We start from the raw sequence: 22,332 nt of genomic DNA, 5'->3' as shown, positions 1-22,332 counted from the left end.
TTCTGTCAAAATGTCAACACATTTGCTGTTACATGATGTGACTAAATCATCAATGTTGGCAGACTGATGAAATCCTGATGTTACAAGATGTGTAGAATAAGGACAAAAATTCATATCAGGTATAACAGGAATCTCTGGCAGCATATTGAAAGGGGCTGCATACCATTTAAGCAGCTTCCGATGTTAGCATTTTTGCACCAAATCTGTTCAGAAGGTTACAAGTACGGACGAGAACAAGAGTGTATTTTCCTGTCTTCAACTATAATTAGAATACTAGTCCAATCACAACAGACTGGCCTGACAAGGAGGGATTTTTTAATCTAATACAGAACTGGTAAGCGGCAATACAGCTTTTTTTGTTGCTGGAGATTTTAAATGACTGATTATTGAACACCTCAAAAGCAACGAGTTGTTGAAACAGTGGGTGAAAAGATCAACAAAGCTGGAATGGATGTGGACAGCACCAATGAAAACGTGAGTCAGTCTTGGTCATCTTCTTCTATTGAATGAATTAAACGTTGTCAATCAAGCTGGGTAAAAAAAAAAAAAAAAAAAAAAAGCTTTTTCTTCTGTTATATTTCCAGCAGATTCAACTCTCCAAACCAGAAAAGTTCTATCATGATTGATGTCTTGGGGCATGTAAACGTATATATACGTGTTAGAATACATGAAACCAAATGGAGGAGTTAGATTGGATTAGTCAACGATTTCCCAATCCTCATTAAAATAACTTTATTTGTGGACTACATGTGTGACCACGATTTACATTTAAGTTTTGTGTTCCATTAATCATCCTTTCAGTCAAGTAAAATGCAAGCACCATCAATTTGTTTTGTTTGGCCAGCAGTACCATACCCCAAAAACATCCAAGAAAAATAAGTGTGTATGTACAAAGAACGAATGTATAAAGGGGAGTGAATCTCAAGCAATTAACCTCTGTCACGCATCTCCTCGTTCTATTTCTTTTCACCTGCATACCTCCATCTCCAGCTATCCCCAGCACTACCACAATTCCAATTACACGACTGGCGTGACAAATGTTCTCACCAGATCCTTTCGCGACGGCGAACATGCCAAATGAAGCGAGCACCTGTACCGTACAGCATTCTCTTTCGCTCCGTCCAAAAAACTCGCGGGCGTGGGTGAGCTGCTGCGTGAATCAGTGTGTCACCAGGGGAAATGTTCATGACTACCCAGATAAATTATTCACAGCATGTGCTGGGTTGAGCCCGTTTGTCTGTTTTCTGCCATATGTTTGAATTCATAAAGAGCAGACTGAGCTGACAGACCCGTATACACCACCTCCTGAAACATTCACACCCCCAAGCCCAGAGGTTAAGCTACACCACCATGTACGTACATACTGAGTACACACACACGCACAACACCTCATAATTCTTGTTGTATCTGAGGATTTCAGGAGCAGAGAGAGCACAGTGACTCAGGGCACTGCTGTTTTTGTGTGATGGGAGAAAGTGAACACTGTGTTTAGGGTGAGAGAACAGTATAATGTTACCTTGTGTGTGTATGGAAATGTTAGAACTCCTCTATAGTTGCTGTACATTGCTAAGAGTTAAAAGAATATTGTCATTGGAGTGGTCCAGTGACGGTGGGGGTGCAGCTGTCGGTTACAGGCAGCACAGTGTGTTCGGTTGGTTGAACGTGTTGTTTTTAAAACTTCGGAATCATGAGGTGGACAATATTGGGACGGCTTTGGACTTTTTTTTTACTCTTGGGACAACTCCTGGCGGAGCCGCAGAGCAACGTTAAACAGCCAGTAACTACTTACTCTTGACAAGAAGTGCTGCCTCTTATGCCGTTTTCCAGACTGACCGGATCTAAGCACAGTATTCCGACAGAAATACTGAGGAGGAGACGCCGTGGTACCAGAGCTGGGACTAAAAGAAGCAGACCACGGAGAGAGAAAACATGGAGGGAAGCTTTCTGACCAGCCCTCCCGTCCATTGTGATGGGTAATGTATGCTCCTTAAACAGTAAGGTGGAGGAACTGGAGTGTCTGAGCAGCACCCAGAGAGAGTACTGGGAAAGCAGCCTGATGTGCCCCTGTGAGACGTGGCGTAAGGACTGTATGCCTGACGCTTTTGGACTGTCCGGGCGGATAGGAGCACCGCAGCAACTGGTAAATGAAAAGGCAGTGGGATCGCCATGTTTATAAACAATGGTGTAACCCTCAACATGTTACCATAAAGGAACAAGCATGCAACAAGGACGTCGAACTCCTAGCGGTTAGTTTAAGACCGTATTATCTACCCAGGGAGTTCTCTGTCGTAGTCGCCATTGTTGTTTACATTCCTCCAACTGCCCATGCGGAGACTGCCTGTGACGTGGTGCACTCTACTGTCGCGAGACTGCAAGGACTCATCTTTATCTCTGGTGATTTTAACCATGTCCCTCTTTCCAGAACACTGCCTACCTTTAAACAATTTGTGAGTTGCAATACGTGGGAAGACAGGTGACTTGATCTTTTCGATTCAAATGTGAAAGCTGCCTATAAATGCTCTGCTCTGCCACCCCTGGGGAGATCTGACCACTGTCTTGTTCACCTCTCCCCTACTTACATCCCTGCTGTTAAGAGGTTTCCTGCCACCACCAAGACTGTGAATATGTGGAATCTATTGTATCTCTGCAAAGTTGCCTCAGACAAACTGACTGGAATGTCTTCTGTGAGTCCTAGGGTGACGACATCAACGGTCTCACTGAATGCACCACTGACTATATAAAGTTTTGTTCAGAGTTTTGTTTGGTGACAAGTTCAAAGTAACAGAAATACAACGGGAGCTGAAAATCAAAATTAAGGAGGGGAAAGTACACATACAGGCAGAAGCTGGAACATGAACTGCAGCATGACAGGGCAAGACAGGCGTGGTCCGGTATGCGAAAGATTACTGGTTTGGAGAGGAAAGGAAGGCCACGGCTAGATGGTGACCAGGGCTTTGCGGATGATTTGAATCTGTTTTTTTTTTTTTTTTAACAGATTCGACTCTCATAATGCCTCGCCTTGCCCTGCTACCATCCCCTCTCCTATCACTCCATCGGCTTCACCCTTAATGCTCCACTCATTCCAGGTCAGAAGGGAACCTGACAGGCTAAAGCCCAGCAAGGCAGCTGGGCCTGATGGAATCAGCCCTAAACTCTGCTCAGGCCAACTGTGTGAAATCTTTACTCACCTGTTTACTCTGAGCCTGTGGCTGCAGAAAATCCAAACTTGTGGAAGACATATTGCCTGATTCCAATTCCCAAATATCAGCCCAAAATTGGTGTAGGTGATGCTATTGCCTACATGCTACAAAGACTCTATGTCCATCTTGACACCTCTGATGCAGCTGTAAGGATTAAGTTTTTTGACTTTTCTAGTTGGGAGTTGGAAGTTGGGAAGGATGCAGGTGGAGTCAGAGCTTGTTTCATGGATCACAGACTACTTAACTGCCTGACCACAGTATGTGCAGTTCAGTAATTGTGTCTCTAAGACTGTTTTTAGCAGTACTGGAACCCCTCAAGGTACTGTCCTATCACCATTTTGGTTTTCTCTATACATCAGACATCCAACACAACTCAGACTCCTGCAGAAATTTGCGGACAACTCGGCTGTTGTGGGCTGTATTAGAGGCAGAGGTGATGAGGAAAACAGGCACACAATCAGTGAATTCGTGGACTGGAGTCAACATAACCATCTCCTGCAGAATGTTACCAAGACCAAGGAAATGGTCTTGGACTTCAGAAAGAGTAAACATATGTAGGCTGTTTCCAAAAAGGGCCACAGCAGACTCTACTTTTTAAGACGGCTACGTTCTTTTAACATCTGCGATCCATGACTGTGCTCCTTTTTTAACTCTGTTGTGGCCAGTGCTGTGTTTTTTGGTGTGGTGTGTCAGGGGGAGGGTGCTCGGGTAACTGACAGGAACAGGCTGAATAAGCTGTTTAAAAAAGCTGGCAGCATCATTGGTGTCACCCAGGAAGGAGTGGAGCAGGTGACAGGAGTAAGGATGCTAAGGAAAATGAAGGCCATCACAAGTAATGAAAGTCACCCACTCCACACCTTAGAGGTTTTCAGGAAGAACTCGCAGATGAAGAGGCTCATCCCTCCAAAGTGCAAGTCTTTTTTACCTGCAGCCATAAGGCTTTTTAACGATCAGTAGGTTTTACCCCAGGTGTGCAATTGTTTTTATCCCTAATGATGTATTTATATGTTTATTTACTTCTACTTATTAATTTATTCTTATGTATGAAATGTTGTATGGACTGCGTGTTGTTTTTACTGTGGTGATGATGTGAAGTACTGCTGCTGTAACACTAAAATTTCCTATCTAAAGGATTAATAAACTATCTTGAAGTTGACACCACTGTCATGTCTGTGAATATGGAGCAAGTCAGGAGGCAATTAACTTAGTTCAGACAGGAAGCAGGGAGAAACAGCCAGGCTGGCTTCCTCCAACAGTTCAAATATCCTCCTACCAGCGCCTCAGTAGCCAACAAATGAAGAGACGTCGTTTCTTTTGGGGGTATTAAACAGAATGTGTCAAAAAAGTCACTACAAAAATAACTTGGGCAAGAGTTCATTGTGTGCATGGCCTAGTTATTTTCTTGGGCGCTAATACACGATTGCCCAGTCAGAATAACAATTCCCACATCTTTTAGAACAGAGAGGCACGATACTGCATTAATTATATAAAATCGATAAAATATGGGGTGGAATAAATCATCGTTATATTTCCAGCGAACTTGACATTCCACAGAGAGCCACTCTGTGCAAAAGGTTCTATTGTGATTAAAGTTTAGGGCATGTTAACGCCGATCTTTTTTTTTTAGTGTCCATGTAAACAGTTAAGTTGGAATCTTAGAGATTTTAATAAGACTGGAGAAATATGTAAATGTAGCCAGTGTTGCTCTTCTGTTACTCAAACATTCTGTATGCATTGCACTGTTAGTTTTTACTCCTACACATGTGGAACGCGACTTGCATATACATTTTGCTGAAAATACTATGAATACTATGAATTTTGAGTGATGGTGTACAACCGAGTAAAACAAGTGCAAGTTGTGTGTGTGTGTTGATATGCGTGGGTGTGTATCTGCTCATCTGCGAGAGAGCATTTGAGGCAAGTTCTCGTTAAGGGAGCTGACAGGGCAACGTCCGAGGTGGGGCAGGAAGGCTGGTGTGATTGCGCACCCAGTCACAGTGGACTCTGTGTGGGCAGGAGGACCGACGAGCTCAGCCTGTCTCCATCCATCAGAGCTGCAGTCTGCTCAGCAAAGTGGCACTTCCACTGATGTATGAGAGGGCTGCCGGGTGACTAACAAGCAGATACACACTGTTGTGGACACACACACACAGACACACACACAGTGAGACAGAGCAACAGATACCTTGTGTAATCCTGCATTGTCTTACCATTGTATACTGGCAGGAAAACCTGTGCAATAGTACTTACAGTGTGTGTGTTCTTGTTTGGCTATCTTTCTGAGGACCCATGTAAAAAGCAACATCATGGGGCCATGTTGGCCCCATAATTTTTGGAGTAATAAAACCTGTTAAGACCTTGTTGTGGGGTCAAAGTCAAAGTTAGGTTAGGGTTAGGCACTGAATTGAAAAGGTAAGTGTAAGGGACTGCAATATGTCAATTTGTGTATTTGAGAGAGAGAGAGAGAAATAGACTAGACCTAAGCACACTCATCGATTCCCCCTATCACTTATATTCTTTTCAGTTTCTCAGGCACACACTCATAGAAATGCAAGCACGAGCTCTTATAGAAACACAATCTCTTCCTCACACTTGCTCTTTTCCCCTCGACCAGTTCAATACATGTCCACACACACCTACAGCCTACACACTTCCTGTGTGACCTGTCACAGTATATTTGTCGCTGCAGTCCCATCCGATCTTGCACCCACTCTAGACGACTTGTTCCCCATTAGAGCCAGCATCAAAGTCTGATCGCTCTTCATATTTCACCACTCTGACGCAGGCTAATTAGCTCACTTTGCACATTCGCAAGTGTACTTAACGCTGGAAGACTGAGGAGAATATGTGATGAAACCGAATGCTTATGGGGCACCATTGCATAAGCATTGCAACGGAAAGAACTGAGATGCTGAGGGTTACAACTTCAGACAAATTCTGTTTAGTTCAGGGGGAGAAAGGGTATTTTTCTAATGATCCACTGTGCCTTAAGAGTAATGCTTCATATATTAATCATCCATTTGAATGATAAATGATGAATGTTCTTGCTGCTCACTACTGATAGGCTGATATTCAAGTATTAGAAGTAGGAATTTAGTAATAGGACTTCCGGGTGCTATTGAAAAATCAGATAGTACGACATTAACTATTCAGCTATTAGTTGTGTAGTTGGGAAATTGTTCTTTGAAAGTTTGGAAGCTGAGTCTGCCAAATGACTACTACAGAAATGTCCTTGAAAGCAACATAGAAGTTCCTGCTTAAACTTAATGACCACATAATAATACAACTAAATGTATTCTCTGATCGATCTGCACCTCCGCATGCAATGGGACAGTCCTGCAACCAGCCAAAGCCATTTTGTTGTAAGCAAATTCAACTCAACAGTGTTCAGAGGATGTGTATGACTATGCCGCTGTTCATCTTTTGTCCATCACTTCAGAGACAGACAAACAATTGGACTGCAAGAAAAAGAACTGAGATGCTGAGATGCACAATCGGTTCCCAACAGACTAACCCCAGACCAACCTTTCACTACAAAACAAATTGTAGGCAGGGAAGTTCATCTGGCTTTAGGGGTAGATTCTCAGTACTATAGGAAAATTTTATTTTGACTGAAAAGGATTACAATCAATATCATGTGCAATACTTTTGATAAGAGTTGCCTAAATATACAGAAAGTGACACAGGATTATTTGTCCATGTGTAAAGGTAGACTCCAGAGTCCAACACTGAGATGGGAGTTAGCCCTGGTAACATGATCTGAATAGACTCCAAATAATAGTTGCCAGTACGCCTAGGTAAAAGTAATAGAAAATATATCCAATCTTTATGAAGGTTTTAAGTTTTGTGGGGATTGTTCAGTTAAACGGTATATAGGAGAATGTACTTTGTCGTATATAGTAAGGTGTCTGTTATTCAGCATACCTTCAAATATCAGAAATGACAGATGCAAAGTTGAAATTGCCTGTATCAAAATATCCATGATGTTTAAATACTGTTCTTGGTAATCGTTTCTTTATAGCACAAATTCTAGATAAAGATTTGTGCTTTTACACTGTACAACATTGTGAACCAGCTCACTGTCAGGCCCTATTTGGCCAAGGTGTTGAGTTTTGCACAGCCTTTAAAATGTTTAACATTTCCAAACGTTACTGAAAAGCGATGAAGCTCTGACCTTCTGAGCAGTGAAGCACTGCTTTTCTGTAAGGGGGACAAACAGAGCAGAAAATGTGCATTGTTTCAGCCTGGTATCGTCTAATTATGACACATGCTATCGGTACACTTTTTGTGATTTTGGAACGTTTTCATGGTGTGTAAACTCTCAATGCAAGACCGCCTACCCCTGTGCTTAGCCCCAACTCTAACCCTATGTCACATGTTATTTAAAAAAGCTTAAATCCATTTCCAGGTTACACAAAAGTGCCAGAGGTGGTGTGTTATCTATTTGTAATATAACGGAGACACACAAGAGGCAAGTTAGAATCTCAATTTAAGAGATACAGATGTAGATGGGACAGTAATTTCTACAGGTGAGGATTTGCAGCTCAACATGTTATTTATTTTTTGCAGACCTGTCTGTCATCTACTTCTGTCTGGACACAACGTTTATTTCCGCATTTCAAATGAATACTCAACCAGATGTTATTTTTCTTCCAGAACACACTGAACAGCAAACTCAGCATGTTCCTGCATAGAAAACCTTGAGTCTCTGCGTTCTCCTCTTTATCTCTTTGTTCAATCTGTCTTGTTTTCATCTTCTCTTGCTTCCTCTTCATTTTCCTTTCTGTTGTGCCATGGATGGCGGGTGCCAACTGACGACATGGACACACAAATCCCCACTGTGTCTGTGCTGTGTTACAGTGTCCAGTGAGAAACATAAAATACACACGCAGACGTGTGTGCTATTTTTAATAAGGTACCAACTCTGTACCCATTCATGCAAACACCGGAACACGACATGACAGTATTTATACGCACCCACATCCCTTTTACTATTCATCCAATCTAGTGGGTCCTTAGCGTTTTCCAGCATTTTCCATTGGGTGCCAGCCAACAACAAGTCTTGCTACCTGGAAGTAACTCCGAACCTAAACACAGACTCTTTTATGTGCTCAGGTGTCTCAAATGTCGCCGCGTTCTCAGGAAACAAAGTGCAGTCTCTTCAGTACGCCTTTGATGTTGAGTGCACTTTACACACTCTAAGATGGAATAACTTCTGGATAGAACAGGCCTCAGGAGGTCGCGGAGGTCTGGACCTCTGTATTTTATCTGAGCTGTATATAATGAGTCAAAAGCTTTAATTTGAGGCCACAAACATATTATATAAAGCCAAGACAGAATTTTTATCTCGGTATGCATAGTGAATGATCACGTTGTGACAAAATCTCAGCACTGTGTTTCTTGACTGGACATGCAGCTGAATCCAGAGAGAGATACAAGTAACTAAAGAATTTTACTTCTGCTTCTGGTTTAATGTTATTCATCCCTGAACAACATCTAACAAGTAGCTCCTGCATGTGCGGTCTTGTTAAACACTGACTTCATCGTTCATCGTGACGCTTACACATGTTAACCCATATATTTTTATTTTCATTAAAAAATTATCTCAGCAGAAGCCAGTAACGTTTTTATATAAATATCAATTAACCCTTTGGTTACTTTCTTTATAGCCTGGAAGCCCAACGACCTTCCCCCTGGTTGGTCTGCAACCCCACCACTGTTCTAGCAAAGATTTGCTGGCCCAGTCAATCAGTTTAGACAGAGACGGACAGAAGAGTAACAGCGACGTAGTCATACACTGTTTTGTTTACAACAAAATGGCTTTGATTTATTGTAAGACTACCCAATTACGAGCAGAGATCTTTTTTTTCTTCGTATCGGATGAAACACACCCCATAGTGAAATCCAAATGGCGTGTTGCCAGGCTACGTCAGGCTACTTTTGTTACTGCCACAAAGGAAAATAAAATAACTACGTCTATCAAAGCACAAACTTAAAGGATAGGGAAGAAATGAGGAGACAACAAAAACGAAAGATGATGATGGAGATGAGAGAGGAAGAGGAGGTACAGCCCACTATGCCACAAACAAAAACTGACATGATCACATTTAAACAATGTAGGACCTATTATCACCGAGATATAGCCTAATGTTCTTAGGTAACTGTGGAACCTATAAGCCCACTGTATTTGTAACCTATCACTCACATTAGAAAGTACCCCAAGCAGAGTATGCTTTATTTCCAATGTACTAAACAGCTTACTGGCCAATTCTGATCACCAAACCTCTTATAGGTCACTGCAAGGATGTTACGTTTTCATGTGATGCGCCTTCACTAACCCTAACCCTAACCCTAACCCTAGCTTTTTTAATGGGTATTTCTGCAATAATTAAAAATCTAAAAGGCATTTGAGTCTACTTATTTGATCACCTGTCCACAGCTCCCAGGATAGAAAGCATGTGCATCATTGTGGGATTAAAAATATCCTTTAAAGACCCTTTAAAGTATCTGACAGTTAATGCATAACAGATGCTGCACAAGTCTTAGTGGTTAACAGATAAGATGAACTGAGGTTGATCATTACAACTAGGTGTGTATCCAGCTCGTGACAAACCATCAGACTTGGTTGATGTGTTACATCAGTGGAACAGAATGGCCCTGGGACCGATGCCTGGTGTCCTCAGCCGGCGTGTGACCCGATCAATCTCACGTAAACGCACAAGAACACCGAAGCATCTCAGTAACTTATTCACAGACACAAAAACAAACAGGTGGATTCATAAGCTTGTGCAGACAGCAGCGTTAGCGGTGAATGCACTTTTTTTTTTTATGACACAGAGACGAAGTTACACATATCAAATTTACACACAAGCAAAAATGAATCCCACACACACACAGATACTGAGAGGTCCTCCTCTTGTCAGTGTAGCACACAGTGCATTCTGCTGCCTCTCCTGGAACCCATTTCAGCAAATGTGATTAGCCCAACACACGCCATCTCATTAAGAGATTGATTCTTAATGCCAGCAGTGTTTCAGTATGGGAGCATTATTTGGCAAGGAGCAAGCCCAGATGCTTATCTGTGCAGATATCCACGGCACACCGGGGGATTCCTATGGAGAGTGCTGCGCACTTACATAGAAATCAAATACCTACGCACACCTTCAAACTGCTTTCTGACATGTTTGTACAGTGTGGATTTACTAAACACATGCAGCATCTGCTTCAACACAACTGCTGTCTAATTAAACGATCAAAGAGAAGTTGGCTTTTATAAATCATGTGCTTTGTGCTGTTTGTGTTTGTTCATCGCTCTCCACTTGTGAATGTGTTTGTGGGTAACACGTGTCAGGCCATGTATTAATAAAGTGTGTGCATGGTTAAGTTGTGTATATGTGCGTATGTGTACAAGAAAAATTATGTTTGTGTATTTGGTTTGCCGGTGTACGCAGTATGTCTTTTTAATGCGTGCCTAAACAGCGTTTCTTTTCTTTTTTTTTGCACGTGATCGTAAAAGCATCTACATTTGTGCATGCTGCATGTCTGCGTAATGTCTCCCCGGCTGGGGGAGTAACCGCTGAAGAAATCAATTTAGTCAAATGTCATCTGACACACTGAAATAACTGTAGATGAATACAAAACATGAGGTTTGCATCAGTCCATTCACTGGCGCAACAGCTGATATAATGGCAAACGTAAGTTATACAGTACATTCACTGTGGAGAGGCAGCAGGCAAATGCTGCATTTACAGATAGATTTTGCTTTAAATCCAGATTTCAAAGTTACTGGAATCAGATGTGTATATTCACTTACAATCAAACTTCAAGTTTTTGAGTTTTGCATGACAATTGTTGAAGTGATTCAGCTGAATCTATTACTATTATTATCAGTGGCTTAAACTTAGAGATGAGCTGCCAAATGCAGCAACAAGTTAATGACTTCAGGCAAACGAATACAGTATTCTGATGTGAGCTACTGTACAATAAAATCCAAAGAGGAGCTGAAGTTAAACTTTCATCAAATTGAATTTTGCTCTTGAAGCACAGAGCACCTCCTTGTTTTTAACCGAGGTCAAACCTTTTCTGCTAAATGTACACTATGAACATTAATGTAAACTACTCGTACACTATTGCAACCGCCCACTTCAGACTGAAATAGCACCGTTGTCCAATAGTTTGTTGCAAACGCACAGGAATACACATAAAAGCCTCCAAGAAAAATTAGTAAATCACTGGAAAGTATGCAAACTGTTCCGTGATCAGCACCGCAATTTTGCACTCGTATAAAAGTGCCTCCATTATCTCCAAATCACTGAGTCGGGGTCAAGATGGCTGCAACAAAACAAACTGTCCTAACACTTATAATCAAGATTCTATACATTCATTGTGTGTGGGAAAACAATCGAAAGATTCTCTCTGCATTCCTTTTTGGACCCGTTTGAGTTGCATTTAACTCTTCATTCATGCGTTCCGTCTGTCAGCTTCCCCACAGCCTGTTTTTCCATAACTATCTTTATCTCATTTAAGCAAATCATTTGAGTCTTTTATATCATTTCGTACGCAAAGCTGATCCTAACTACCAAGTGTGGGAGGCCGCGGTCGTGAGCAGATGTAACGACTTAACCCGTGCGACCTCAGCTGTCCCGCCTGAGCAAATAAAACGTCAGCATCCGGCTCTGCAGCCCCTCCTCTGACAGCTCCACTTCCTTCTCACAGCACTCCTCTTCCAGCGGGACGCGGCTGGAGACAGGAGGGATGTGCCGTAACCATACATCGGCGGACAGAGCGTGAAAGAGGTGCATAGATTCATGTATATGTAATATAAAGCCTGCTTTGTATATACACAGCTGAATACATAGGTTTTTTTTTCCATTGACCGCAGCTGTGTTAAAGCAGAGACTGCTTCTCTGTGCAACACCAAGTGCCTGAGTGATAAATTGACAGACGTTCGTATGAGTAAAAGGTAATTAATGCAAAAAAAAGTAAGCTTTTGCGTCTGCATTATACTCAGCCACACTAAATATGGTGCATGCAAAGAGAGAAAAGAGCACCACTAATAGAATCTTAGTCAACTCTAAGCACCACATATTCTTGGATGCAGAGAAAAGGGTATTTCAGGTTGCAAGTGTAAACCTATGATCAAGCAACTATCTATAAAGCTCTTTATTGTGGATGAACACGGCTCACATTAAGTTAGAGTCAGGCTGACAGGCATCCTTGGATCACAAACAGCATCAAGCAATAAAACAACACATCCTAACTAGATTTTGACAAACCTGAATATTACTAATATTTTGCAAAATGGTTCATCGAAACTGCATGAAGAGAAAGGAAAGTTTTTCTTGTCTGTTTGTTTGTTTTGTTTTTTTTTTCTTAAATTTTGCGTATGAAAAAGCCAAAGGAAAAAAACTGTGGTCAGTGGACGGCTGGTTTGAATTTAAGCTTTGAAACTGTCCCTCCAGTACTTTTTTTTTTTTTCTTTTTTCCCCCAGAGCCACTCTCCATCCAAGCCAGTGATGAAAGACTCACGGTCACGCAAGGGAGCAGTAGCTGATATAACATTCCCCCTTTTTTCAGCTGACAGCGCGCTTACCTTCTTTAAGAGCCCCAAATCTGTTGGAGCTTCCAGTGTTACGCAAAGATGAGGGGGAGAGGGACAGTGAAATATTATGGCTGCACGCGCAGGCTTTGCGATTACAATGTTGTGTACAGTGTAAGTGGGCAGTGTAAGTTTCACTGCTTCGGGTTCTGTGTCCCCGGCGTTTTCTCAAGCAACAGGTGACTGCATTTGAAGGACATAGTGTACAGTGATGAGGCGATAAATCAGTCGAAATGTAATCAGGCCAGTAAAAGCTGCAACATCTCGACGTGGACAGAACACATTTTGGAAAAGAGAAGGAGAAAGCAATTTATAAATTGTAATTCCGCCTGTGCGTGGTGTGTTGATGAGTGCATGGTGGATGCAGGCTGATCAAATGATCAACATATATGAGAGAAGATGAATCCACATCATCATATCAGCTGGTAGTGCAGCCTGTGTGTGTGCACCATGACCCCAGCTGGTCAGAATCATCAGGTGATCAGACAAGATCAACAAAAATATGTCAGATAATTGATAATCAGTTGTTTTCACTTTATTCTTGCATAAATTAAATATTTATATTTTTACTGCTTGCAATTATTTAACTTCTTTCAAAAGTGGGGGAACTGTTATTCATTTGAGAAGAGTCGCCATCTAATAAGATTCGAAGTGACTTGTTCTGTCTTGGTGTCTGCAACAGAAGTGCAAGTACTCACACAAAAGCGTGGTAGACGAAAGCCCATTCCCTTGGTCTCTCCAACACGTTGTAGAGGTAATTCTGGAGGCGCCGGTACCGCGCGTTCCTGCGGCCGCTCTGTGCGCTGTAGGTCAGCGGCTTCCCCAGCAGACTGAGGCGGGCGCCCTGCTTCCTCTCCGCTCCCACCGCACCTGCCGCTGTAGGAGACAGGAGACCGTCCCCGACCCGCACCGCGTTATTCATTGTCCTCCGTCCAGACTCCACATCTTTCAGTGGGTAGTCCTGCGCCCGGCGTCCCGTTGAGGTCTTCAGCCAGAGCCCGGTGCCGCCGCCGCCGCCGCCGCTCTCGTCGCCGGTGTGACTTCGCGGCATGGCATCACCAGCGCAAGCGTGGAGTGCGCTGGGAGACCGGCAGACATTCACATGTAGCCAAGTACTCTTGTGCCCGAGGGTGTTTGGCTAGTTTGACTTTCACTTTTAACTAAATACAACAAAGCAGAGGGTTAAGAATCAGATATCTACTCTCATCTCGTCATTCTGTGGCCGTTTGAGCAGATACACAGTCCAGTTTGGACAGTTTGGCCATCTGAGCAAGGCTGGAGAAGAGTTGGGTTATGAAGGGAGAGGATCCATCGAGACATTTGGCAGGGGGAGGGCTCTCCCACCCTCCCACACTCTCCTTCTTCCCCAACTCACTCTCACTCGCCGCCTTGCTTCTTTCTGTCAAAGTGTGTGGAGCCTGCGGGTGCTCCTCCAGCCCGTGGTCCACTTTTTTTACGCAGCGGACAGAGAAGGGCGCAGCACCCCTTGATTAGTAGGCTATCTCAAAATGGGCAAACTCATCTTTGGTTTTATCTACGATTTTCAATTTGACTGATGAATGTTAACTGTAGTAGCGTCAAAAGACACCAATGCACCGATGACGCAGGTTTTACGCAGGCGAGGAAATCACCCAATGTCCCAACAGCCAGCGTGATCGTTTTGCTCTGTTTATTTGAGAAAATAAATCAAATGGCCAAATGGATCTGACCCCCCTTTTATCCGCTCTGAAAAAAAAAAAAAAAAAAATGCCTAGAACAGAAGGAAAGTCTCTTCTTGTGTTTAAAGTCAGACTTTAGTAGGGACACGGAGCGTGACTGAAAAGTAAACACAGTAGCCTAATATAATTAGCCAATATTTTAGTATCCCCTCACATCTGCCAGACTTAAACCTGATCACTCAGATGGCTGAAGACTGAACAGCGCTTATGTGCTATGGTTTTAAATCATTTTCAGAAAAGCAGAGTTTGCGGTAAGCAGCAGAGACTCAGTTCCGTCTCAGTCTCAAACTATTTCTGCCCGGAACCGAACACGTTTTCTGGTTATGTTGGTTAACAGCTGCGTCACTCGCCTCCCTACTGACCAACCACGTGACACATATTTATTTTTATTTTTTTATTAGACTTTAACCAAAGGTTAATTGTGTTAATTGTTTAGTATTTACACAAAATAAAATAAAATAACGTTTTAGCCATTAGCCAAAATAAAATAAAATAAAATAACGTTTTAGCCATTAGCCAAAATAAAATGAAATAAAATAACGGTTTAGTCATTAGCCAAAATAAAATAAAATAATATAACGTTGCTGAACTTCAAGCACGATTTTATTTATTTCTTTATTTCTTTGTTTCTTTCTTTCTTTCTTTCTTTCTTTCTTTCTTTCTTTCTGGGGAAATAAACAACAGACACAAAGAAAGACAGATGCAGAAACAGGCTGACTGTTAGCCACAGTGAGTCTTGTTCAGTCTGAAAAGTTATTTTCTGCTTTTGTGTCTGATCGCACTTAAACAATGTCGGATGTATAGTAGGCCTATTATTATAGCATTGTACTTTTATAATTTTTATAATTATTATATTTACAAGTAGAAGCACTAGTAGTAGTGACATCATCACATTTTTTTATACGTCCTTGTCGTTTTTCGAGTGTTTTTTTCGTGTTGTGATCCAATCCTGACATCTAGTGGCCAAACGCTGGAATTACAAAAATAATCCAGATAACATGATAGTTTTGAAATACCTCTATTTAATCTTGGATTAGTTTATTTCCTAAATGTAGTGAGTTTGTATTTTATTGGGGCCGCAATGCCATGAGGGTTGACTGTGCAATAGTGTATTCTATTATTTGATTTTCGTTGATTTAACTAATTTAACTTCATACTCCGTCTGGCTGTTGAGATTTAATATTTGCTACACCCTGGAAATAATGTCTCCATTCACGTTTTTATACTTCCTGTGATAAGTTTTGTACTCCTTTGGCTATTTGTCACCGTTTTCCAGTCTGAATGTAGATCTTCGATTGGTCCTTGGAGGATTGACAGAAGTACATTAAAGCCAGAAACATATTTTACAATTGACTGTAGAGCAAGAACCCAAGAGACTGAATGAAGTGGAAGGTGTGTGACAGAGAGGGTGGGTGGAGTGTGGTGTGAGGGAGTGACAGATTTTCAAAGAGAGATAGCATTGGATGGGATTAGGCCTGTAGTGCAGGCTGCTCGGGATTACGCAGCGAAGCGCAGCTCTCTGTGCTGTGCGTTATTCTCTGGTCTTCTCCGCACGGCATTTTACCGCCTGCCTGCACAGATCGACACCTGAGGCACGTCCCCCGCTGGTTCTGGAGACATAGTATCTATATGGAAACATGGCCGACGTTCCCCAGGTCGTCAAAATTGGGATTTCACTGAAGATGCTTCCCAACAACAGCGCGGTGTACTTCAAGTCCGACGGAGCACGGTTCGGACAGACGCGGACCATCAAGCTGCTGACCGGGTCTAAATATAAGATCGAGGTGGTCGTTAAGCCTGGAGCAGTCGAGGCCACGTAGGTAGCTCCTCTCCATCCTGACCTGGGCATTAACAAACTGCTGTGGTATTCACTCTGGGAGGCAAATATCAGGAGCAGGTCATCATATTCATACAACTTTATTCCAATTCAATCAATATTCCCAAACTGATGAGGACAAAGACACACGTTCATTATGACTTGGACATGACTCTAAAACAAAAGGAGACATGGTAGGAGCCAAATATCTGTTATTTAAATGTGGCAGCCAACCAGATTCAATGTCCCTTTACTAAATATTAATATATTGTATATTAATATATTGTATATTAATATATTGGGATCGTGGTTATGTTATTCATGTACCGTAATTGTAAGATACTAGTTTAGTTGTGGTTGATTTGGCAAAATGCCCCTGCAAAATGAATTGGGAGGAGTTTCTCTGCATTAACAAGAAAGATCAACGTCCTGACGGTTAATTAAAGGACCAAAGATGAGGCTGATTACTCGCATTTTAACAGGTTTACTGAGGAGCAGGCGAGCACAGATTTTAAGGCTGCATTCGGGTACAGTCGGGAGAGGAAAACATGACATCTCTTAAATCCAGCCACGCTTTTACATATTTTGTTATATGTCATTAGCAAGTAAGAAATGTCGTGTTATTGTTTCTCCCCGAGGTCCTGTACGAGGTCAAGAACACTATTTCCAAGCTTAACGCTCGGATGTAGGATTTCACGTAAAGCACGCGAAGGCAGCATAAACCCCAATTGGCAGAACGTCAAATCCAGCACAGATTAGGAGTCCGGCGTTTGGGTTTTGTGTCGCCGCCCTCTTGTGATTCGCCTACAATTCATGTTTATGCAATGAGTGTCGTTGTACTTCAATCTCCAAATAGGGATTAGTGTTGGATATCTTCACTATCAGGCTGTGAACGAGCTCCGTAAAAAAAAAAATAGGTCGCACATGCCGTGACGCGCAGGAGGTGTTGAGTTTGGGGCATGCGCATGGAGCACATGAGACCTATCAAGCCAGTTGATACATCAAAACACATATGGACTCGTCAAGTGTTTTTAGCCAAAATAAAAATGAATCCAAATGTCAGCCTGACCCGTTCATTGTTTTGTGATGAATCTGTTTCGTTGTGTTTCTGGCTGCAGGTCAATGACTTTGGGTGGGGTGACATTCCCCCTGGAGCAGCAGTCTAAAGATCCACAGTCAGTGGTCTACACTGGCCTGTATGACACAGAGGGGGTGGCACACACCAAGAGTGGAGAGAGGCAGCCGGTTCAAATCAACATACAGGTAGTGTGCACTCTTTTCATCAGTTAAAAACAATAACCCAACACACAGTATGATACATTTCTGAACTCCTCCAGATGTCTACTTTCTTAATGTGAAAAAATAAGAGTGTATGATACTCTTTCACTGATATTTTTGGTAATTTGGGCCACAGTCTTGTTAGTGTGATTGATAAAACATTTCACAGTATTTTAAACAGATTTCTTGTCTTTCTGAGCATTCCATGAATGTTTACATTTATTTAATATTATGTGTAAGCCCATTAGGAGGGGTTATGATGGCCCAGGAGATTATAAGGTCAACACTCTTAACTGTTTTTCTACTCTCGCCCTCGATCTGTGTTACTGTTTCCTGGGTGTCATTCTGTAACAGGCCTTATAAATGTCATGGATAGGACCTAAACTATGGATTAAACAGAGTGATAAAGGATCCTGTAGGATCCACAAACATCACTTTCCAGGGCCTAAGTACAATGGTGCCCTAATTTACCTCATGTCCCAATATACCTGAATTCACTGTGCACAGAGCAGAGGTCCGATATTTAGAAATGGTTTTGAAGCCAGGAGGTGTCCTGGATCTGTTTTGATACCAGCTTAGTTGGTGAAGAAACCTTGCTTGTTTCTTGTGCAGTTAACTGTGTGGCCTTTTCCTTATTCTGATCATTCCCAACTGGGATTGGAAGTTCTTTGCATTTCCCTTTTCACCCCATCAACACTGGCATGAGGAAATACTTCAGATTACCAACTTTAATCAATGGCACAACATACAGTTACTATATATCTCCCACAATTCAACATGCGGAGAATGTGATCATTTCAGTTTTTGTTTTTCTATGAAAAACTGCAATGTTTAGGAAATTGATTTAGCCCTTTACATTTTTACAGATTTAGACATTTAGTGGGAGCACACGGGGCACAAAGAGGACGAGGAAGTGTAAAAGTTTTGGACAGAATATCCTGTTATAACTTCGTTCCTTTACTTTGCTGACGACAGTGTACAAAAAGTATCTTGTCTTTTTGATCCAGTCGACCGTGTCCGTCTCCAAATCCTCCGCCTCTCCTTCCACTGTTTCTCATCATGCTCAGATAAGAGAAGGCTTAAAGGCCGAATGACGGTCTGTTTACATGTTGCTATGGTTCTGCCTGTGTTTCCAAGGTTACCGTTTTGCTAAAGTAGGTAGATGATGGATGTACAGCATCAGGTGAGACAAAGCTTGTAAATATACTACCGGTCAAAAGTTTTAGAACACCACCGAAATGTATTCTAAACTTTTGACTCATCAAAGTAGCCACCTTTGGCAGATATAACAGCTGATCAGACTCGTGGCATTCTTTCTACAATAGATATCAAATATTCTTCAGACAGTTCTCCCAAGTCTGTTGCAGAAGTTCCCATAAATGTGTGGCACTTGTAGGTTGCTTTGCTTTCAGTCTTCTGTCCAGTTCATCCCAAACCAGCTCGATGGGGTTTAAGCCTGGAGACTGTGCTGGCCACTCCATGTTTTCAAGCTTACCATCTTGTTCTTTTTTCCTGAGGTAGTTCTGGCATAGCTTGGACTTGTGTTTTGGGTCATTATCTTGCTGTAGGATGAACCTCTGACCAACTAGGTGCATACCAGAGGGTACTGCATGGCGCTGCAGAATGCTATGGTAGCCGTTTTGGTTCAGGGTGCCTCTCACTCTGTACAAGTCACCGACCCTGGATCCAGCAAAACAGCCCCAGACCATCACACTTCCTCCTCCAGAATCAGAATCAGAATCAGAATCAGCTTTATTGGCCAAGTATGACACATACAAGGAATTTGACTCCGGCACCTTCCTCTCTAGTACTCAAGCATCATAAATAAGATAAAAATAAAAAAAAATTAAAAAATAAGATAAAAATAAAATAAATCTTCAAATTGTACACATAAAAACAGGATAATATATACACCAAACTGGGGTTATTGTACAGTGAGTATATACAAAAATAGTTTATTGATCATGTGTATGGACTCACACTCTGTGACTACTCAGAGTTCAACAGAGCGACAGCCCAGGGGAAGAAACTGTCCTTGTGTCGGGTGGTTTTGGCGTACACCGCTCTGCAACGCCGACCTGAGGGGAGGAGTCTGAACAGATTGTGGCCAGGGTGTGAGGGGTCTGTGGTGATTTTTCTGGCCCGCTTCCTGACCCTGGACCGGTACAGGTCCTGAATGGAGGGAAGATCAGTACCAATGATCCTCTCTGCAGACCTGACTGTTCTCTGCAGTCTGTCCCTGTCTTGCCTGGTGGCGGATCCAAACCAGACAGTGATGGATGTGGTCAGGACAGACTGGACTATAGCTGTGTAGAAGATGGTCAGCAGCTCCATGTCTGACAGTTGATGTCACACACTGTGGAACCATCCTCTCGCCTACTCGACGGCGTACAAAGATCCTGCGTGATGAACTGAAGATTTGAAATTTTGATTCATCAGTCCGTAATACCTTCTTCCAGTCTTCAGTAGTCCAATGGCGGTGTTTCATGACCCAGGCGAGCCTCTTTGTCTTAGTCTGACATCTTAGCAATGGCTTTCTTGCTGCAACTCGTCCTGTCAAACCTGCAGCACGAAGTCTTCTCTTCACAGTTGAAACTGAGACTTGCTTACTACGACCACTATTAAGTTGTGCTTGAAGCTGCTGTCCTGTGAGCGGCCTATCACGCAAGCTGTTAATTCTCAGAAACTTGTCCTCTGATTCAGTTGTGGCTTTGGGTCTGCTAGACCTCTTCCTGTCAGAGTTTCCCCTAGTTTCTGAGTGCCTTTTGATGGTGAAGAAAACTGTACTCACTGACACCTTGACTTTCTTTGCAGTTTCCCCTGTAGGAAAGACCTGCATTTTTAAGTGTTATGATGGTCTGTCTCTCTTCCATTGTTAATTGCCTTTTTCTCGCCATTTTTGTAACAACACAGTACTTTCTGCAGTACAATACTGTTCACCTGATGCTCATGAGGGTCTGGTACCATAGTGTGTTCCAACACTGCTTTTATCCAGACAGAGGGGGTTGTAAGTAACCACGAAAAGTTGGAACACCTGTAGGAATTAGAAGCACCAGCTTTCAAGGCTGATTCAACCTTTATTGCTGCAGAACAGCTTTAAATTGTTAACCCACTTCGTGTTCCCTGAAAGAGGCCTTTTTGTATAATTTTGAAATGTACATTATTTTTCAGTTTTGGGTAACCAAACCTTTTTTTTTAACCTCTGGCTGTTCAGTACTTACCTTTGTACCATTTCAAGCTATTCATTGGACTTGCACGACTTGAATTGCAATAAATAATTGGAAAAATTAGGGTCTTCTAAAACTTGTCCTCCTAACTTTTTGTATGACCAAAAGTTCATAAAACCAAATATATCTATATGTACTATGACATAAACATTTGACAGGCTGGAGCCAAGTTAGCATTATGTGGTTAATATATTTGGTTATTAACCCAACCTAACTAATCGCTGTAGACTGTTAGCATTTCCTACACAAATGAGTTCCCAGAGGTACAGAGGCAAAATCTGCATATTTTCTTGGAAGAAGCAGCTGATATAGTTCCTCATGTGGAAAGGAAAACATCAACATCTGATGTAAATGTCTTCTTTTTTTTTACTTGGAACCTGAGCTAAAATCTTCACAAAAGAAAACAACAACATGCATGCATGTTAAAATCTTAAAAAGATTGTTTGTGTGTGTGTGTGTGACCCATCTGTTCAGTTCTCACCCTGGGGCGTCTGATGTGATGTGTATGTATTTGCATGTGTGCATGGATCCATCTGTCCAGTCAGTACGCCTCCCTCTTCACCTTCACGTGACTTCACATGTGAGGACATGAGTTTCGTGTCTTCTCAGAGAAGTGTGTGCGTGTGTTCATCTGTCCGCACCGTGCTTTTTCATCGCCGTCAGTTCAACGCACGCCTACAAAGATGCTGAAACCGCTGTCGTGTGCACGTGTCTTCTGCTTCAGTTCACAGAGGCGGGATCGTTTGAGACGGTGTGGCAGGTCAAGTACTACAACTACAACAAGAGGGACCACTGCCAGTGGGGCAACAGCTTCAACAGCATCGAGTACGAATGCAAGCCCAACGACACGCGCACGCTCATGTGGGTCAACAAGGAGATGTTTCTCTGACGGCCTGATGATGATTTGGTGTGTAAGATAACACTACGTCATGATCAAAAGAAGCCATATCTGTGGCTTTTTTTCACTCTCTCCACCACCTGCCAGTATCAGCAAATGTGAAGCAGTTTGAAAAGAAAACCTTTTCTCTCCTTTATGCATCTGATCTCCCTCCATCTCGCTTCCCATGGCAGGACGTACAGTATAAAATGTGTCTTTTCACAGTGGTTTGTTTATAGTGACAATACAAATGTGTTAAAATACGCGTGGCATATTTATCAAGGTTAACTTGTTATTTGTATTTTAATAATGTATTAAGATAGGATATGACGTTTTGAGATAAATATTTTTTCACGGCTGTGGCATCTGGTATCTGTCATGTGTGAGAAGATTTCTGTGTGTGCGTACAGTGCTGTGAACGTGTGAGTGTGTAGCCGCAGCGTGCGCGCGTTTTGTTTTCCAGATGGTGCTCGTACAGATGTGTTTATCTGTGTTTGTGTACTTTTCCTTCCAAAATCCAACCTTTCCAGAAATACCATGTCCATTCCTTTAAAAACTGTTGCCGGCAAATGTTGACATTTACCAAAAAATAAATGTTATTACCTTTCAGAATTGAGC

The 22,332-nt window shown here is 42.2% G+C and overlaps 2 protein-coding genes across 2 annotated transcripts in view; one reads left to right on the top strand and one right to left on the bottom strand.

The window, feature by feature from the left end:
* The window catches only part of kcnq5a (potassium voltage-gated channel, KQT-like subfamily, member 5a), a gene marked incomplete at both ends in the record, with an annotated part of 99,801 nt that extends 85,952 nt beyond the window's left edge, over window positions 1–13,849 (bottom strand). Inside the window, one exon of the mRNA XM_084561743.1 lies at window positions 13,497–13,849. Coding sequence (XP_084417869.1) covers window positions 13,497–13,849 — 353 coding nt within the window. The remainder of the gene's footprint in view (window positions 1–13,496) is intronic.
* A 2,304-nt stretch (window positions 13,850–16,153) lies between these two features.
* cnrip1b (cannabinoid receptor interacting protein 1b) lies at window positions 16,154–22,011 on the top strand (the record flags this gene model as incomplete). Its single annotated transcript, XM_084561511.1, has 3 exons — window positions 16,154–16,332; window positions 17,451–17,595; window positions 21,562–22,011. 3 exons carry the CDS (start codon window positions 16,154–16,156, stop codon window positions 21,724–21,726), a joined length of 489 nt encoding a protein of 162 aa, XP_084417637.1. The 3' UTR covers window positions 21,727–22,011.
* Window positions 22,012–22,332: the final 321 nt, after the last annotated feature.

Source organism: Chelon labrosus, assembly GCF_963514085.1.
Source record: "Chelon labrosus genome assembly, chromosome: 15".
NCBI classification, from domain to species: Eukaryota; Metazoa; Chordata; class Actinopteri; order Mugiliformes; family Mugilidae; genus Chelon; species Chelon labrosus.
This window is presented reverse-complemented; position numbering and strand designations above follow the sequence as displayed.